At 39.5% G+C, this 18,814-nt stretch overlaps 1 protein-coding gene across 7 annotated transcripts in view; it reads left to right on the forward strand.

The window, feature by feature from the left end:
• Nucleotides 1–18,814, forward strand: part of ST8SIA1 (ST8 alpha-N-acetyl-neuraminide alpha-2,8-sialyltransferase 1) — a 144,942-nt gene that overhangs the window by 40,830 nt on the left and 85,298 nt on the right. For all 7 annotated transcript variants that reach the window (XR_004966008.1, XM_036298719.1, XM_036298720.1 and 4 more), the window contains exon 2: nt 14,295–14,439. Coding sequence is in view for 6 of the 7 variants with exons in the window: in XM_036298719.1 (XP_036154612.1) it covers nt 14,295–14,439 (145 nt within the window). In the remaining variant the exon portion in view is untranslated. The remainder of the gene's footprint in view (nt 1–14,294; nt 14,440–18,814) is intronic.

Here is an 18,814-nt window from a genome sequence, read left to right on the forward strand (position 1 = left end):
AGTGAGCCTATCGTGTTTACTGCTGTTCTTCAGTTTCTAGAATTGTAAAAGAGACATACTACATATGCGATAAATATTTGTTGAATGTTTACTAAGGAAATAATTGAATTAATGACTAAGGAAAATGCACACAAAACAATCTACTAATAGTGGTTATTTCTGTGTGGAAGGATTACTGTCGTATTTATTTTTTGTCTATTTTTCTAATTTGTATTTGTGAAAGTTTCTAAAATTAACGTTTTGAAGTTATAAATTTAAAACTATAGTACACTGATGTTTTAAAAACAACCATTAAAAAAGAAGAGAGCCCTAATCAGTTTGGCTCGGTGGATAGAGCTTTGGCCTGAGGACTGAAGGGTCCTAGGTTCGATTCTGGTCAAGGGCATGTACCTTGGTTGCAGCACATCCCCAGTAGGAGGTGTGCAGGAGGCAGCTGATCGATGTTTCTCTCTCATCGATGTTTCTAACTCTCTATCCCTCTCCCTTTCTCTCTGTAAAAAAATAAATAAAATATATTAAAAAATAAATAAAATAAAAATAAAAAAGACGAGAGGGCTAGCAGTCCATGGAATTGAGCCTGAGATAGTTGTATAAATGTACTGTATTTACCTCTGAACTCCCAGACCAGAGGAATATTTAATGAATGGGTCACAATAATTTTCATTGTTTGATAAGGAGAAGTGTGCATTTCTCTGTAATTATAAAACATTTTTCTGACACTAATTCAAGGAAGAACTTATCATGCAGATAAACAAGATACTGGATACTTAGTACACATTATCTTCAACTTCATTTTTATGGAAAACTGAATGCTATTCTTGATGTAGTTGTTTATTTTGCTGAACCTTAAGAAAAGCATAATTTTATAATATAAGTTGGTGAAGGTATTTCTACAAGATGGTTAGTTAATTCAGAGACTTTTCAACTTTCATATAGGTTACAGTTTCAAAAGTCGTTTTTAAGTCTAAAATCACCCAAATAATTTTTAACCTTGCTTTCCCCAATACATTTCTATCAAATCGAGCATGAGTCTGTCCTTTGGAAGCATGCTATTCTGCTCTTTATTCTGTAGCCAATTGGATACATTTCCCCCAAATCCTTAGATTTTGTTTGCATTGAGGCAGCTAAGCACTTCCCTTAATCTTAGACTTAGATGTTGGGAGGTCTCCATAAACATTTGCCCTGTCCCCTCTAATGGGCAGACTCAGAGTGACCTTAAGGTAAGGAAGCACCCAGAGCTCACTATACATTTTCATCAGCGGTACTTGTACTATCTCCTTTCAGTTTTTTCATGCCTGTCATTACCCTGAATTATCATTGGGTTAAGAAGAGGCATTTGACAACTATGCTTTTTCTTTAGCAATAAACTCGACATTTTTGTACTTCTCCCCGTCTTGTTAGTCTCTAAGCACTGCATCCATCCTTGTAGGTTTATCTGGTTTCTAGTTTTTAGCCTCTTCGAATCTTTTATTGACAAACTAAAAAAATGACCCATTTAATCTGTAGTTTTCCTTCTCTTTTGCTTATGTTTCTTTATTCACTCTTTGTCAAATGACTCATTCCATCTACCCTTGTAATATCCTTTATTTTCTCATGTTTTTAGTTTTGAAAATTCATCTCTACTTTTGTTTCCAAGCCTTCGCTTCTCTGTAACTGTTGCTGTCAACTCCCTCAATAACTACACTTTTCTATCATGATGGGGGTCAATGATGTTGATAAGACAATTCAAAGCTAAGTACAAACATAGCTAACATAGCAACAAGGTGGGGGATGCTGCCTGGCTGTTTTCACATGTTGGTGGTAAGCTGAATTGACACATTTGACTTGAAGAACAGCTCTGTTCTCATCCATGAAAGTTCATAGGATGGACATTTAAAAATGCAAATTGTTGACTTGCTCATGGTTTGACGTGATATAAAGAAAGAGTGTAAAGAATCTAACTCCTAGGGGAAAATCAGCTAACACATCCCTTTGTCTCTCCCAAATACCCATTCCTTTAACCACACATTTAATGGAAACTAGATTATAGTCCATTAAGGGTTGTTGACAACCTGAAATGCTGATATTCTGTGCTGAGTAAAGAGAGAACCATATGTTTTAGACAAGCAGGTGGCACAGTTACTATTCTGTTAAGAAAATTGAGAATTTCTGGCTTGTGTTGTTACGCAGAATCCCATCCTGTGGAAATGGGTCATAACGCAGAGCCAAAATTTTTCTCAGAAAATAATTTTGAATCTGTTCAAATACTGGAGCAGTTACAGAAATACCAAAAGTCTGTACCGTAAATCATGAAAGAGGCAATTGTGGTCTGGAAAAAATTTGGGACGAATGCCCCAGTCTTGCATCTATCTAGTAGGGAGTGGAGCTGAGCCGAATCCAAGGAGCTTGACTTCTGGACTTCACCTTTTAAACTTGACCACTCCCCTGCTCATCTCATGTTCATTGGCTCGGTTCCCTGGTTTAGAAAAATCTGTGTAAATTTGGAAAACTCATAAAGCAGTTTCTATAACCATTGTCTCCTCCTTTTTATTTGCTCTGCCTTCTACTAACTTCTGCTCATCCTTCACAGAAATAACCTCAGACCTGGGTGTCCTTAGAACAAGAAAGATGGTCCTGAGTAGGGTTCTTAGTTTTGATGCGTAATGTCTTGCCCCCTGCTGCTATTCAGGAGCACCGCTGATTATGATGACATAAAGAAATCCCGCTGCATCCCACCCTGCTGTGTAAACTTGTGCGTTGGAGAAACAGCTCACTGGTAAATCAATGTAATTTGTAATTTGGAGTATCTGCCACTTGGGCACAAGTTTAAAACTTAGTGGAGTATGGGGGTTTACTTACCAGTATGGACTGATGCTTCTGATCTGGACCTCATGTTCTCATAGACGACTGGTTGCCCAACTATTTCTCTCAGTGGATGCACCTGCCCCGTCCCTATGCTCCTAGCTGAGCCTCCCAAAGTGAATTTGCTGCATTCCCTCAAACCTGCGTGTTAGTTTCAGGCCACTAAAAACATACTATTCAAATTTGGTATATGTCCATTTAACTGTTCTAGTGTGATCCTGTGAATAGATCAAGAGAGAGATAATTTTATTCTTAAAGATTAAACATATATAACTGAACATTTCTCAATGTCTTTCAAATTCTTCCATTCTCCAAAAGAGAAAAAAAATCCAAAAAGAGTTTTCTCATACCTACATATGATGCTAAATGATTATGAAGGGAATCGAAATTAGAGAGCCTAATAGAGTAAAAATGCTCTGATGAGAGAGAGATGTGATGGAGAGAGGGCAGGCTTGGGGGTGGTTAGAGAAAATGATAGAATTGTGTCAAATGATAGAATTGTGGCAGAGACAGATGTTCACTGGGAGATTTTATGAAGTTTCTGCCATGTGGGGACCCCACCCCCATTATAACTTCAGTAAAATCCAAATGACTTTCTATGGTTTTGGGGCTGGATTTATTCCTGAGGGCCTGTGGATGCTGCCACAAGAAGGTTGGTGATGAGTACGGATTTTATTCCTTTCCTTGGAATAAAACCAGCCCTACATGATCCAGCGACACATCACCCCACACTCTCTTTACTCCAGTTGCCTGGTTTCCTGAAAGTTCTTTCGACATTTGCTCTTGTCAAAATACAATCTCTGAATGCACTTCTCTCAGATACCCATGTGGCTTACTTCCTCACCTCCTTCTGGTCTCTCCTAAATGTCTCTTACCCAGTGAGGACTGACTTAGCCCCTGTTGAAAACTGTACCCTCACCTCCTAACCCACATCTTTATTTATCTTGTTTATCTGGCTTCTCCATTAGAATTTAAAAGAGCAAGGTATTGATTTGCATCTCTTGGATGATTAGTGACTTTGAGCATGTTTTCATATGTCTCTTGGCTTTCTGAATGTCCTCTTTTGAAAGGTGTCTATTTAGGTCCTTTGCCCATTTTTTGATTGGATTGTTTATCTTCCTTTTGTTAAGTTGTATGAGTTCCCTATAAATTTTGGAGATTAGGCCCTTATCAGATATGACATTGGCAAATATGTTTTCCCACGCAGTGGGCTTTCTCGTTGTTTTGTTGATGGTTTCTTTTGCTGTGCAGAAGCTTTTTATTTTGATGTAGTCCCATTTGTTCATTTTCTCTTTCGTTTCAAGTGCCCTAGGAGCTGTATCAGTGAAGAAATTGCTTCGGCATATGTCTGAGATTTTGTTGCCTTTGGATTCTTCTAGAATTTTTATGGTTTCTCGTCGTACATTTAAGTCCTTTATCCATTTTGAGTTTATTTTTGTGTATGGTGTAAGTTGGTTGGTGGTCTAGTTTCATTTTCTTGCATGTATCTGTCCAATTTTCCCAACACCTGTCAGAATGGCTATCATCAACAAATCAATAAACGACAAGTGCTGGAGAGGATGTGGAGAAAAAGGAACACTTGTGCACTGCTGGTGGGAATGCAGACTGGTGCAGCCACTATGGAAGACAGTATGGAGCTTCCTCAAAAAACTAAAAATGGGAGAACCAAGATGGCGGCATAGGTTAACGCCGAGTTTGCTGCTTTGAACAACTACTTCAAAAGTGAAACCAAAAAACGGAAGGGACGTCACCCAGAACCACAGGAACGCTGGCTGAGTGGAAGTCCTACAACTAGGAGGAAAGAGAAACGCATACGGACACTCAGAGGAGGCGCAGTGCTGAAGTCAAATTCTGAGGTGCGGAGTGCGCGGAGCGGGCTGGCGGCGGGCGGAGGGCGCGGTTGGCATTTTCAATCGGGAGGGAGTCGCAGAATCTGAGCTCCAGATCCGGGCGAGTCTTTAGGGACCCAGACTCAAACGAGAGAAGCGGGACTGTCTGGCTTCGGTCAGAGCGAGTGTAGCTTTCTCTCCGAGCTTTGCAGCGGGTGCTGGGACTCAGAGAGGCAGAGCCCCTGGGGACAGGACTGAGAGCCGCCATAACTGCTCTCTCCGGCCCACCCTGTTGATCCTGTGCGACCCGCCCTGCCCAAGCCCTGCACAGAAGCATTTGCCAGATAGCCTCAGGCAAAGGCTAGATTAGCACCTCCCTAGAGGACAGAAGTTCTCTCACTGCTGACACAGCTGATTCTCATAGCCACTTGGCCTGGAGGTCAAACCCTCCCTGGAATTAGCTACAACAATCAAGATTTAACTATAAGACTGCGAACAAAGACCACTAGGGGGTGCACCAAGGAAGCATAACAAAATGCGGAGACAAAGAAACAGGACAAAATTGTCAATGGAAGATATAGAGTTCAGAACCACACTTTTAAGGTCTCTCAAGAACTGTTTAGAAGCCGCCGATAAACTTAATGAGATCTACGAGAAAACTAATGAGACCCTCGATCTTATATTGGGGAACCAACTAGAAATTAAGCATACACGGACTGAAATAACGAATATTATACAGACTCCCGAGAGCAGACCAGAGGAGCGCAAGAATCAAGTCAATGATTTGAAATGCGAGGAAGCAAAAAACACCCAACCGGAAAAGCAAAATGAAAAAAGAATCCAAAAATGCGAGGATAGTGTAAGGAGCCTCTGGGACAGCTTCAAGCGTACCAACATCAGAATTATAGGGGTGCCAGAAGATGAGAGAGAGCAAGATATTGAAAACCTATTTGAAGAAATAATGACAGAAAACTTCCCCCACCTGGTGAAAGAAATGGACTTACAGGTCCAAGAAGCGCGGAGAACCCCAAACAAAAGGAATCCAAAGAGGACCACACCAAGACACATCATAATTAAAATGCCAAGAGCAAAAGATAAAGAGAGAATCTTAAAAGCAGCAAGAGAAAGAAACTCAGTTACCTATAAGGGAGTACCCATACGACTGTCAGCTGATTTCTCAACAGAAACTTTGCAGGCCAGAAGGGAGTGGCAAGAAATATTCAAAGTGATGAATACCAAGAACCTACAACCAAGATTACTTTATCCAGCAAAGCTATCATTCAGAATTGAAGGTCAGATAAAGAGCTTCACAGATAAGGAAAAGCTAAAGGAGTTCATCACCACCAAACCAGGATTATATGAAATGCTGAAAGGTATCCTTTAAGAAGAGGAAGAGGAAGAAAAAGGTAAAGATACAAATTATCAACAACAAATATGCATCTATCAACAAGTGAATCTAAGAATCAAGTGAATAAATAATCTGATGAACAGAATGAACTGTTGATTATAATAGAATCAGGGACATAGAAAGGGAATGGACTGACTATTCCTGGGGGGGAAAGGGGTGTGGGAGATGCGGGATGAGACTGGACAAAAATCGTGCACCTATGGATGAGGACAGTGGGTGGGGAGTGAGGGCGGAGGGTGGGGCGGGAACTGGGAGGAGGGGAGTTATGGGGGGAAAAAAAAGAGGAACAAATGTAATAATCTGAACAATAAAGATTTAATTAAAAACAAAAACAAAAAAAAATAAACTATGGCCCTAACCGGTTTGGCTCAGTGGATAGAGCGTCGGCCTGCGGACTGAAAGGTCCCGGGTTCGATTCCGGCCAAGGGCATGTGCCTTGGTTGCGGGCACATCCCCAGTAGGAGGTGTGCAGGAGGCAGCTGATCGATGTTTCTCTCTCATTGATGTTTCTAGCTCTCTATCCCTTTCCTTTCCTCTCTGTGAAAAATCAATAAAATATATTTAAAAAAAAAAATAAAAAAAATAAAAAAAAAAAAAACTAAAAAAAAAAAAAACTAAAAATGGAACTCCCATTTGACCCCGTGATCCCACTTCTAGGAATATATCCCAAGAAACCAGAAACATCAAATCAGAAAGGATATATGCACCCCTATGTTCATAGCAGCACAATTCACCATAGCTAAGATCTGGAAACAGCCTAAGTGCCCATCAGTAGATGAATGGATTAGAAAACTGTGGTACATCTACACGATGGAATACTATGCTGCTGTAAAAAAGAAGGAACTCTTACCATTTGCAATGGCTTGGATGGAACTGGAGAGCATTATGCTAAGTGAAATAAGCCAGTCAATGAAGCAAAAATACCACATGATCTCACGCATTCATGGATAATAAAGACCATTATAAACTTATGAACAAAAATAGATAGAGGCAGAGCTGCCTCAAACAGACTGTCAAACTGCAGCAGGAAGGCGGGGGGGGGGGGCGGGGGAAGGGAGGTAGAAGGGGGTGGTAAGAGATCAACTGAGGACTTACATGCATGCATATAAGCATAACCAATGCACATAAGACACTGGGGAGTAGGGGGGGCCAGGGGATTGTCAAGGTGGGGAGAAAAAAGGAGACATATATAATACCCTTTGTAATACTTTAAGCAATAAAAAATAAAAATAAAAGAGCAAGGTATTCCCTGCCCCTCCCCTTCTCACCCTAGTGCCTAGTACAGCCCTGGACATATAGAAAGTGACAATAGCCCTAGTTGGTTTGGCTCAGTGGATAGAACATCAAGTCAGCCTGTGGACTGAAGGGTCCTGGGTTCGATTCCAGTCAAGGGCACATGTCTGGGTTGTAGGCATGTAGGAGACAGCCAATCAATGATTCTCTCTCATCACTGATGTTTCTCTCTCTCCCTCTCCCTTCCTCTCTGATATCAATAAAAATATATTAAAAAAAGAAAGTGTGCAATAAATATTGGTTGAGTGAATCAAATAGTGACTGGTAACTAAAACAGCACTTGCGGTAATTAAAACAGCAAACAGGTGATTCTCAAGGATAATATTAGAATTTTTCTAGTTACACAGATAAGTGAACATAAGCAGGACAACTGAATTTAGGTGTTCATTGAACTATTTCCTGGAAACATTTATGTTCTTTAATTAAAATAAGCATGTATGCTTGTGAAGTACATTACAAAACAAATATGTACTATGAGGGAAAACAAGACCATCCTTGAAATATTTGTGTTCTAAAGATTTCTCCTTCCAATCTGCTCAGCCTCTTTGGAGAAATGCAGACTACACCTGGCAGTGATAAACCTTTCTTTGGAACAGTTTTCCTTTATTACGCAGTCACTTCAAATGTGATAAATAAAATGCTGCCAAATAAAAGGATTACCTGCTATCTTAAGTAGTACATAAGAGCTACTTTTCTCTGTTTGTATTTTTTAGTCCTGGCAAGTTATCCAGAAGATTAATCTTTGAAAAGACTTTTTATCTGTAGAAAACATTATTTTGAGCAATAATCAAATGACAGTACTTTTTTTCACCATTCAAGATAATTTTGTGGAAAATTAGATGAAATCAAGTCAGTCAGTCAAAGAAGGACAAATACCATATGATTTTACTTATATGTGGAATCTGAAGGATGAAATAAACAAACAAACCAGAAACAGACTCATGGACACAGAAATCAAACTGATGGTTGCCAGAGGGTAGGGGGATGAGGGACTGGGTGAAAAAGGTGAAGTAATTAAGAAGTACAAATTACAGTTACAAAATAGTCACAGAGATGTAAAGTACAGTATAGGGAATGTAGTCAATAATGTAATAACTATAGGGTGCCAGGTGGGTACTTGGAATAGTGGGGAAACATGTTGTAAAGTGTATGATTATCTAACCACTATGCTGCACACCTGAAATTAATACAAAATAATATTGAATGTAAACAGTAATTAAAAAATTAAATAAAAATAAATTAGATGAATACAAAACTCCTATTTCGAGTGTGTATTTTGAATCTCTTAGATCAGTGATGTAAACTGTTTGTTCCCACTGCCTTGCCACGGGCAAGCCCTACTGCTTGTTGGCTCGAGGGTGAATTCTGAAAGTTCTTGCTTTAAATCCTGGGCCTTCAGTCATCAGTGACTCCTGGTTTTTAAACTTCTTTCGAAACTGATCATTTAAGACAAAGATTTCTTTAAGTCAGGGTAAAATAACTTTATGATGGCCCAAACTTTACCTTCCACCATCTCTTGTCCTAAATCTGCCATTTGAATATGAAACTGCTCCGATTTCTTTGTAGGCCGCCACGTTCTTCACTTAAAGAAAAGCCCTCTCTTATTGGATGCCAACTGTTTAGCTTCTGCTCTTAAAAGAGTGAATATATAATCTATCATCCAAATAGGGATGTATTTGGGAATGGAAGAGGGTAACTATTAAAAAATTATGTCTAATAAAATAATAATAACTTAGAATTCTGTGAGGCAAGCAGAGTTATATGCTTCCTAACTACTAAAGAGAAGGAAATGAAGGCTTATGAAGACCATGTAATGTACTTAGACGCTTTATATATAATATTATCTCAATTTAAAAACCATCTCTGATGTGGAATGTGGGAACATTTTCAGCAATAAATCTGAAGGTCTGTGACATTAAGTCAGGGAGTTAACATATAATAGTCTAAAAGGAATTTTAGGAACTTGACTCGTGACAGTTTACAATAAAGGCTATTGATTTGGCTGTTTGGAGGAAGTACATTAGATACACATTTGGCCAAAAGCCAAAAGTTAAAATCAATACTTGACTGAAATGATATATTAATGGAATAGAAAGAAGTGTTTGAAGACAAGATTAAATCTGAAGCCTTATTAAACATTGTAAAGTCAGATTTTGAAAGTTTGACACTTTGGTGAAGGGAACAATTTATCAGCACCCTCAGCTGGTGGACTGTTCCTGTGGTCCCCGTGTTGCAGGTCTGCAATCCTAATGGATGCTCGCTTTAGTCAGGCTGTCCTAAGTGTTTCCTTCCACGTCCTGCGTGGTTCAGGGTTCGGGTCTGGAAGAGGAGCCGCACAACAAATGAAAAAGAAAAGACACAAGATAATTTGGGAATATTGGGGGACCAGGCGGGGGACTCCAACTCAAGAGGAAGGACTTCCCCTGTGCCCAGGCCTCACCAAGCTTTTTATAGTGAGAAGTAAACAAGGGAGTGGTTACCAAAGTTACACTGTTCTTGTGAGTTTCACTTGTTTTTGTTCTTGTGAGTTTCACTTGTTGACACCATGGTTATACTTCCTGCATTTCCTCAGCCCATTAGCTTCCCAGATAAGATCTAGGGAGTGTTATAAGGTCAAGCCTAATTATGCTAAGAGGACTGTGCCCTCTAAGCTGGGAATTGTTTGTGACTTTGCCCACAGGTCAGTCCGAGGCTTAACCCTATATCAGCTTCCCACATCAGGCTAATGTTTAATGCACCCTATATGGAACTTGGGATTCACCCTTCAGCAAATCCAAAAAATCCTGGGTCGGCCTCTAGTGGAAATGTTTACTAGTCTACAGCAATTATTTTGACAATCTTTTGGGGTTTTTTGGTCTCCATAGGCTAGAACTATAAGGAATTGACTTCTTCAATTTGAATTTTGAGAACAAAACGTGCATTGAGATCCTCTTGTTTCTCTAATGTTTTCTTCTTTCTTTCCTACTTGTTATTTATTCATTCAAACAACGATTATTACATTTGTGTTCAGTGTGTCAGCCACCATTTCAGGGGGTGGGGATCCAGCGGTGAGCAGAAGACAAAAGTCCCTCTCCTCATGGAGTTTGTATTCTGGGACTTGGGGAGACAGATAATAAGCCAAACTATAAATTAAACATACAACATATAAACAGTGTTCAGTGCTGTAGAGAAGAACAAAGCAGGTCAGAGGGCTATGAGGAGTCTCTGTTAAGACTGGGTCATGATGATTTCTCATGATTTTTTTAAGAGCTTTTTTCCCCTCATGAATTCTTTAGGGGCAAATGTGACATTTAACTATTAATTCCTCATAACAAGATATGAAGAGTTCCCAACTAGGACATTTCCCTCACTGAACATCTCATTGTCTTAATGGAATTAAATAACTGAAAATTAAATATACTTTTTAAAGGTTATTTTCTTTAATGTTTTGAAAGTTAGTACATCAAGTAATTCTATAACTATTATTCTGCCTTGTATTATTTTTTAAAATGTTATAAACATAATTGGCAGAAAAATATAGTATCTTTCCTAAGGTTATCTATCTTCCATTCTCTCTCTCCCTCTCTCCTGAACTGAATTTACTTTATTTAGCGAATACTTATAATGTATCACTTATGTATAAAAGGACATAGAGCCAGGAATAGTTCTAAGAACTTTACTCTTAGTCTCTTCACAATCCTATGAAGTAAGTTAACCATCCCAAGGATGAGGGCTTGAGCGAGGTTAAGGAGCCTGCTCCAGTATACATACTAGTAAATGAGACAGCCAGGTTTCAAACGCAGGCAGTGTGGCTCCAGGGTCCATGCTCTTAACTGGGATGCCTCATTACCCAGTATTTTTCCTTGGCTAGGCACATGGGTCAGAATCTACTACTAGTTGACTCTCACTTAGCAAGGTTCATCAACTTGGCCTTTCCTTTCAACAGATGTTTACAGCTTTTGGTAGTATTGCCATTTTAACAATATTAATTTTTCTGATCTGTGAATCTGGGATACTTTCCCATTTATTTGTGTCTTCTTTGATATTTTTTCATTAGTGTCTTGTAGCTTTTAGAGTAAAGATCTTTTACCTCCTTAGTTAAATTTATTTCTAAGTATTTAAATTTTTTTGATGCTATTGTAAATGTGATCCATTTTTCTCTCTGGAAAATTTGTTGTTAATGTAGAGAAACACTACTGATTTTTGTACGTTAATTTTGTAATCCGCAGCTTTACTGAATTCACTGATTAGACCTAATGGTTATTTGAGTCTTTAGGATGTTATTGATGTAAAAATCATGCCATCCGCAAATAGAGATAATTTTACTTCTTTCTTTCTAATTCTGATACATTTTATTTCTTTTTCTTCCCTGATTGCTTTGGCTAAGACTTCTAGGACTATGTTGAGGGAGAGTGATAAGAATGGGAGCTCTTGTTCCTGATTTTAGAGGAAGGGCTTTCAACCTTTCACCGTTGAGTATTTTGTTAGCTGTGAACTTGTCATACGTGGCCTTTATTATGTTGAGATATGTTCCTTTTATGCCTGATTTTTAAAGAGTTTTTATCTTGAATGGATATTGAATGTTGTTGAATGCCTTTTCTGTGTCTGTGGATATGATTGTATATTCTTTTCTTTCATTCTAATCAATATGTATCACATTGATTGATTTGCATATGTTGAACCATCCCTGCATCCTAGGGAAAAATCCTACGTGATCATGGTGTCTGATCCTTTTAATGTACTGCTGAATTTGGTTTGATAGTATTTTATTGAGAATTTTTGCAATGGTATTCATTAGGGAGTTGGGCCTGTACTTTTCTTTTTTAATAGTAGCATCTTGTTCTTGTTTTGGCATCAGGATAATTCTGGCCTCATTCTATCAGTTTGGGAGTGTTCCTTCCTCTTGAATTTTTTGGGAAGAGTTTGAGAAGGATTGGTATTTATTCATATTTAAATATTTGGTAAATTTACCAGTGAAGCCATCTGTTCCTGGGTTTTTCTTTGGGAGGTTTTTTGTTACTTATTTAATCTCCTTACAAATAATTGATCTATTTTGATTTTCTATTTCTTATTGATTCAGTCTTAGTAAATTATATGTTTCTAAGAATTTTTCTATTTCTTCTAGATTGTCCAGTTTGTTGGCATATATTTGTTCAGAGTAGCCTTTTGTGATCCTTTGAATTTCTGTGGTATCAGTTGTAATGTTTCATTTTTCATTTATACTTTGTTGGGGTTTTTTTCACCCCTTGGTTACTCTAGCTAAGGGTTTGTCAATTTTGTTTATCTTTTTAAATAACCACACCTTAGTTGGGTTGATATTTTCTATAGTTTTTCTATTCTCTATTATATTTATTTCTGCTCTAATTTTATTATTTCCTTTCTCCTGCCAACTTTGTTGTTCTTGTTCTAGTAGTTTACGGTGTAGAGTTAGGTTGTTTATTTGAGAACTTTCTTGTGTCTTAATGTTGGCATTTATTGCTATGAACTTGCCTTTTAGAACTGCTTTTGCTTCATCCCACAAGTTCCGGTATGTTGTGTTTCCATTTTGGTTTGTATCAATAAACTTTTATTTCCCCTTTAATTTCTTCTTTGATCCATTGATTGTACAAGAGAGTGCTGGTTATGAGTTTATGAATTTTCTCGTTTTCCTCTTATTATTGATTTCTAGTTTCATGCCATTGTTGTCAGAGAAGATACTTAGTATATTTCAGTCTTCTTGAATTTGCTAAGACTTGTTTTGTGGCCTAACACTGAATCAGCTTATTCATCTCTACAATGAGGTTGAGGTTATAGAATAACAACAACATGTATTGAACCTTTACTCTGTTTTCCACATGTACATTCTCAGAAACAGTCTCTGAAGCCCGTTCTGAAGCCCAGTAACATTCCCCAGTGAAGGAGTTAGTAAATGGCAGAGCCAGGATTTGAACCCAGCACTCTACATTACTGTCTCCTTTCAACTCTAAGCTTCTGTACCATGGGTAGCTAAAATGTCTGAGTGAGCATGTCTGTGTGGGGTTGCCATTCAGAATTGGCTTATGTCAGCAAGTCCTTTTAGAGGTGTCACTGGAGAATTAAACTCTGTTACTCAGGAGAGTTCAGTGAGTAAATGGAATGAGTTTCTGACAAAACTTTTGGTTAGAGGAGAATATAAAGACTGGTCTATAGAACAGTATCAGGGCTTACCTCAGAGGGTCAGGTGGAGGAGCAGCCTGCACAAAGGGTGAGGTGACTCAGGCGACCCTGCTGTTCCAGACACCAAGGGAGTGAGGAGGTCTTTGCAAAGGTCAGGGTGCTCGACTGTGTTGAACACTACTGAGAGTTCAGACAAAATTCGAGCTGACAAGCCCCAGGAGATGTATCAGTTAGAAGGCAGGCTGCTTCCCTAGTGTCTGAAATCACATCAGTCATCTCATTTTGTTTCTATTTAAAAAGGTTTCCCAGGAGTTGTTCTTTAATCTTGTCCACAGATGGGGAATGCACCCTCTTTTGGACCCCTGTGAGCCATTCCCTGCTCCACGTGGCTCATGTAAAGTCCCTTGTCACTGAACTTAACTACCTGATTGTTAAACCACCATAGAGGTGCACTTCTGCTGCAGCTGAATAGCTCTACAGTCTCCACAGTTAGCCACCTTCTGGAACTGGATGTTTAAATCAATCAATAACTCTGCAGTTACCATGATGCTTTTTGCCTTTGGACATCTTTCACCTGCATCTGAGAGCTGATGTATTTTTCTTAAACTTATTTTTATTGTGAAAAGTTCCAGTCATGCATTCTGGTGGCTGGAAGAATGAATTAATAGTAGTCTAATCGCCCTGGAGACACAGATGCTTTTGTGAGTTGGCACTGAGGTAAAACTGCACATCTCTGTGGGGATGACAAGTGAATGAGTCTGCTGCTCACTTAACCCAGTGTTCTTTTCTCTCCCTATTTTTTCTCCTAGGAAACAGATGGAAGACTGCTGTGACCCTGCCCATCTCTTTGCTATGACTAAAATGAATTCCCCCATGGGGACGAGCATGTGGTATGATGGAGAGTTTTTATACTCATTCACCATTGACAATTCAACTTATTCTCTCTTCCCCCAGGTTAGTATAGAGTCTATTGCCTTTCAATATAGCCTTTTACATGTCTTGATTTTACAGAAAAGGTATAATTGAATTTGCCTAATGAATCAGGTATACTTTTCATAATTTTAATTTTTATAGTTATTATTTTTGTGTGTGGGAAGGAATCACATGGTATTTTGATGCAAGAGCAGAAGTAGGATGCTATAGAGCAGTGGTTCTCGACCTTCCTAATGCCGTGACCCTTTAATACAGTTCCTCATGTTGTGGTGACCCCCAACCATAAAATTATTTTCGTTGCTACTTCATAGCTGTAATTTGCTACTGTTATGAATCATAATGTAAATATCTGATATGCAGGATATATTTTCATTGTTACAAATTGAACATCATTAAAGCATGGTGATTAATCACAAAACAATATGTAATTATATATGTGTTTTCCGATGGTCTTAGGAGCCCTGTGAAAGGGTCGTTCGACCCCAAAGGGGTCGCGACCCACAGGTTGAGAACCGCTGCTATAGAGTAACAGTTCCCCTTCTGACTTGATCATATGAGACTGAAGGAAGCGCACCGAGAATGAAAGTAAGGGCAGGGAATTGTGGAATTCCAGAGTTGTGAGGCTGGCTGTGATATGATCTCAAAGCACTGGCATGCTGGTTTCGGGTTGATGTTGCTCTCAGGGAGTAGGGACCATAGGGTTAGAAGTTTGCTTCTTAGAGCTCCTGAACCTTCACCCTATTGTTAGACTTACTGCTGTGAAGTGGAGGAATGGTGGATAATGGAGAGAGAGAATCTGACCACTTTCGAAGTGGTCAAAAACAAGCTCTGCCTACTTAATGTTTTTCTTCTTGGTTTCTTGAGCATTGAAATAAAGTGTTTTACTAAATTATATCTATGTAGCAAGTGGGGGAAAGGAAATCTTTTTGGGGAGCCCTTGTTGGAGAGGGAGTGGATCTTAGGTGAAATTGCCATCAGGGAGAAATGGAGAAACGAATCTTGGCCTCCCCAAGTCTTCTAGCCACTCTTGGTTTAGCCAAGATAATTATGCAGAAGGAGAAGTCATGGTCAGAGTTGGAAAATGGGGCTGAACCTCTCATGTATCTGAATTAACAGCAAAGTGTCTTCAAAGGGGGGATCCTGTGAACTTGAGGCACAGGCTCTGCTGGATCCAAAGCCACTCTCTGTGAAATAGCCCATATTTGCTATTTCGTCCTTAGGTGTTTCAGTTTAATTTAATGATTTTAGGGTGTAATGATGTTTTATTTTTCAGTAAGAAATAGAAGGTTTAATCATTGCTAGCATCTATGTGCTCTCTCCCCCTCTTCATTTGCCCTTGGGAGGCTTTCTAGTATCAAAGGAAAGGACTGAGAATCATAATCACAGGTTGTACACCTGAAACTAATAGAATATTGTATGTCAAATGTAATTTAAAAAGAAAAGAAAAGAGTTATAAAATGTGGGGTTGAGTTTTGTCTCCATCTCTTACTAAGTAAATGTCTTGCTAAGTCACCTAACTCTTCTGAGACTCAGCTTTCTCATCTGTATAATGGGGAGAGCAGCCCCTGTCCCACCACCTCTCAGTCTTGTGGTCAGGATTAATGTAGATAATTTATGTGCATGTACTTTGTAAACTGCAAAGCATTATGTAAATACTAGAGACCCGGTGCACAAAATTCATGCATGGGGGATGGGGGTGTGGTCCCCTCAGCCCAGCCTGCACCCTCTCCAATCCGGGACATCCCTCTCACAATCCTGGACCACGGGCTCCTAATCGCTCACCTGCCTGCCGGTGTGGTCGCCTCTAACTGCCCTCCCCTGCCAGCCTTATAGCCCCTCACTGCCTCTGCGTGCCTACTTGATCATCCCTAACTGCCCCCCTGCCAGCCTAATTACCCCCAACTTCCCCCCCTGCCAGCCTGGTCACCCCCAACTGCCCCCCTGCCGACTTGGTTGCCCCTCATGGTCCGCCTGACAGCCTGGCCACCCCATGCAGCCTGCTACTCAGTCGTTTGGTCATCCCTCACTAACTTCTCTGCCGGCCTGGTCGCCCCACGCAGCCTGCTTGTTCAGTTGTTTGGTCATCCCTCACTACCCTCCCATGCTGGCCTGGTCGCAGACAGCCATCTTGTGAGGGCGTGAGGGTTAATTTGCATATATATTATCTCTTTATTATATAGGATTGTTAGGTATTAATGCTGTTCTGGTTCATATATTGCATCATCAGATGAGGGAATGGAGACTATATATTAGTCAAGGTTTAGGCAAGGAACAGAAATCTTCCTAGGCATTTTCACAGAAAGTTATTTCATATGGAGAATTAGGCACTTAAAAATCATTAGAAGAATAAATATGTGGGAGTCAAGAGTCAAGAGGTGGCTCCTGAAATTGCTTAGTTTAAGAACCTGCTGCCCTAACTGTGGTTTAGGAATTAGAAAGCCCCAGCTTCTGTTGCCATTCCTGTGGCCCAAACTGTCTCCAACAGAAATGGGGCCAGATAGATGGGTTCCAACTCCCTCCCTCCTTTCAAATCTCCCTCAAGTGCATCTAATAGGTAAGATTAATTTGCATCTGGAATAGTAGTTGCTTAGCAGTCCAGGAGAGGCAGTTTTAAATGAAGTCTCAGCAGGGAGCTAGGAAAAGGGTGGAATAGAGGACGAACAGGCCAATCCACAGTATCCTCTGTTCATAACCCCATATCAACTCACTATGAAATGAAGAGAGATAAGGAAGCAATCACTTTAACAGCTCATCAAATAGGAAAAAAATTAAAGAAGCCCCAAATAGGCTTTGTATACATGAAGGCTTATGAACTGACTTTTAACTCTATGCTGGGAAACAGATTTGAAGAAAAGATGGTTAAAGAAATAAAAACTAGTTCCCATCTTATCTGTCAGTTGCAGCCGTAGGATAATAGGAAACATTTCCTTTTTAAAGGGCATGCACAGAATCCTGTACCTCTTTTTGCCAGTAGAACGATTTCTTTTTTATTTAATTGAATTTTATTTTCCATCACCGTTTCTTAATGATAAAGAAAAAATGCCTTTTTCTTACGAAGCAGAAGTTATGACATCACTGTGTGCTCATGGTCAACACAAACAGTGAGCCAGTTCAATGAATAGATTTTAAAAATAGTCGTGTGTATTTTTCCGCTGAGATTCTGAGAAGACTAATTTACAGAAATCCTGGAAAATCACTTTGCATCAACAGAAAAAATGGCATATCCTCTCACCACTTTATTATTTCTTAGTGAAATATTTCTAGTTAGTTATCAGGAAGCTAAGTAGCCAGTTCATTGATGTGCTTTCTTCATATTCCCCATGGGAAGGAAGGTGTGTGTTGGCCAATTAGGCAGAAGGGCAGGTGAGTGGGCTAGGCTCAGTGTTGTCAGTTGAACTAAGTGTCCCTTCTTTCTGCGAGTTTCAGCAAAATCGTGCCATATCACTCATTCTCTAACTCAGATGTATAATTTTATATTACACCTTTAATTATATATTTTAATATATTCATTTTAATTATATGTTACACTTTCTCCCTAAATGCTCAGTATATATTAGCCATCATCATTATTGTTTTTATTCCTTTGCCTACCTTTATCCACTGTTGTTATTATTGTTGCCAACATGCAGTACAAGATGCTCTGTGTGCTGTGGAAAGTTAGCAGGTGCTGAATCAGCGCTGGAGGGTCTAGGAGGGTCCTACTGAGATGATGGGCACCTGGAGATGCTACACCAAACCTCCAGAATTGCAATTAGTAGCTCTTATTTGGGTCTCTCATGACTTCCCATAACTTTGTTATTAAACTTACTCAATTCTGCCTCATACGAATTTATCTATGTTAACAACATATTACGGTTTTCTTTCTCTTTTTTTCCCTTTTTTTGTTATATTACGGTTTTCTTAAAGTCCTTCTCTGCTGATCTCCATACCTCTTGTGAGCTTTTGAGGAACAAGAACAATTTTTCCCTTCTGTGCCTAGTGCAGTGCTTCCCACTGAAACATGTTCATTTTCAGCGGCTCATGTTTGCCAAGGGCTCCCTTTCATGTCCCACCTGGGCTGGCCACCTGCAGTGCCCTTGCCTGAACTGCAGGAGGCCAAGCAGGACATACGGATGCAGCTGTTTCCAAGAGGGTCTATATTTTGATAAAATATTTGTCAAATATTATTAGGCATGAAGGGCAGAATTTTAACCTCACATAGGTTTTCTAGAATATTCTGTGTGAGTGTGTTTGGAGAGGACAATGTGATGGCCTTTCTACTTTGAGACTCTCCTCATCCCCTGGGTTGGGGTCAGCTCCTTCCTCTTTTTTGCCAAGAATAGTCCCTGTTAAGCCTGCATGGTCTCATGTTTGTAGATATTACTGAATAAATAGTATTTTGGCCTAAAACATTTAT

Source organism: Myotis myotis, unplaced genomic scaffold (genome assembly GCF_014108235.1).
Source record: "Myotis myotis isolate mMyoMyo1 unplaced genomic scaffold, mMyoMyo1.p scaffold_m19_p_3, whole genome shotgun sequence".
In the NCBI taxonomy this organism is placed as follows: domain Eukaryota; kingdom Metazoa; phylum Chordata; class Mammalia; order Chiroptera; family Vespertilionidae; genus Myotis; species Myotis myotis.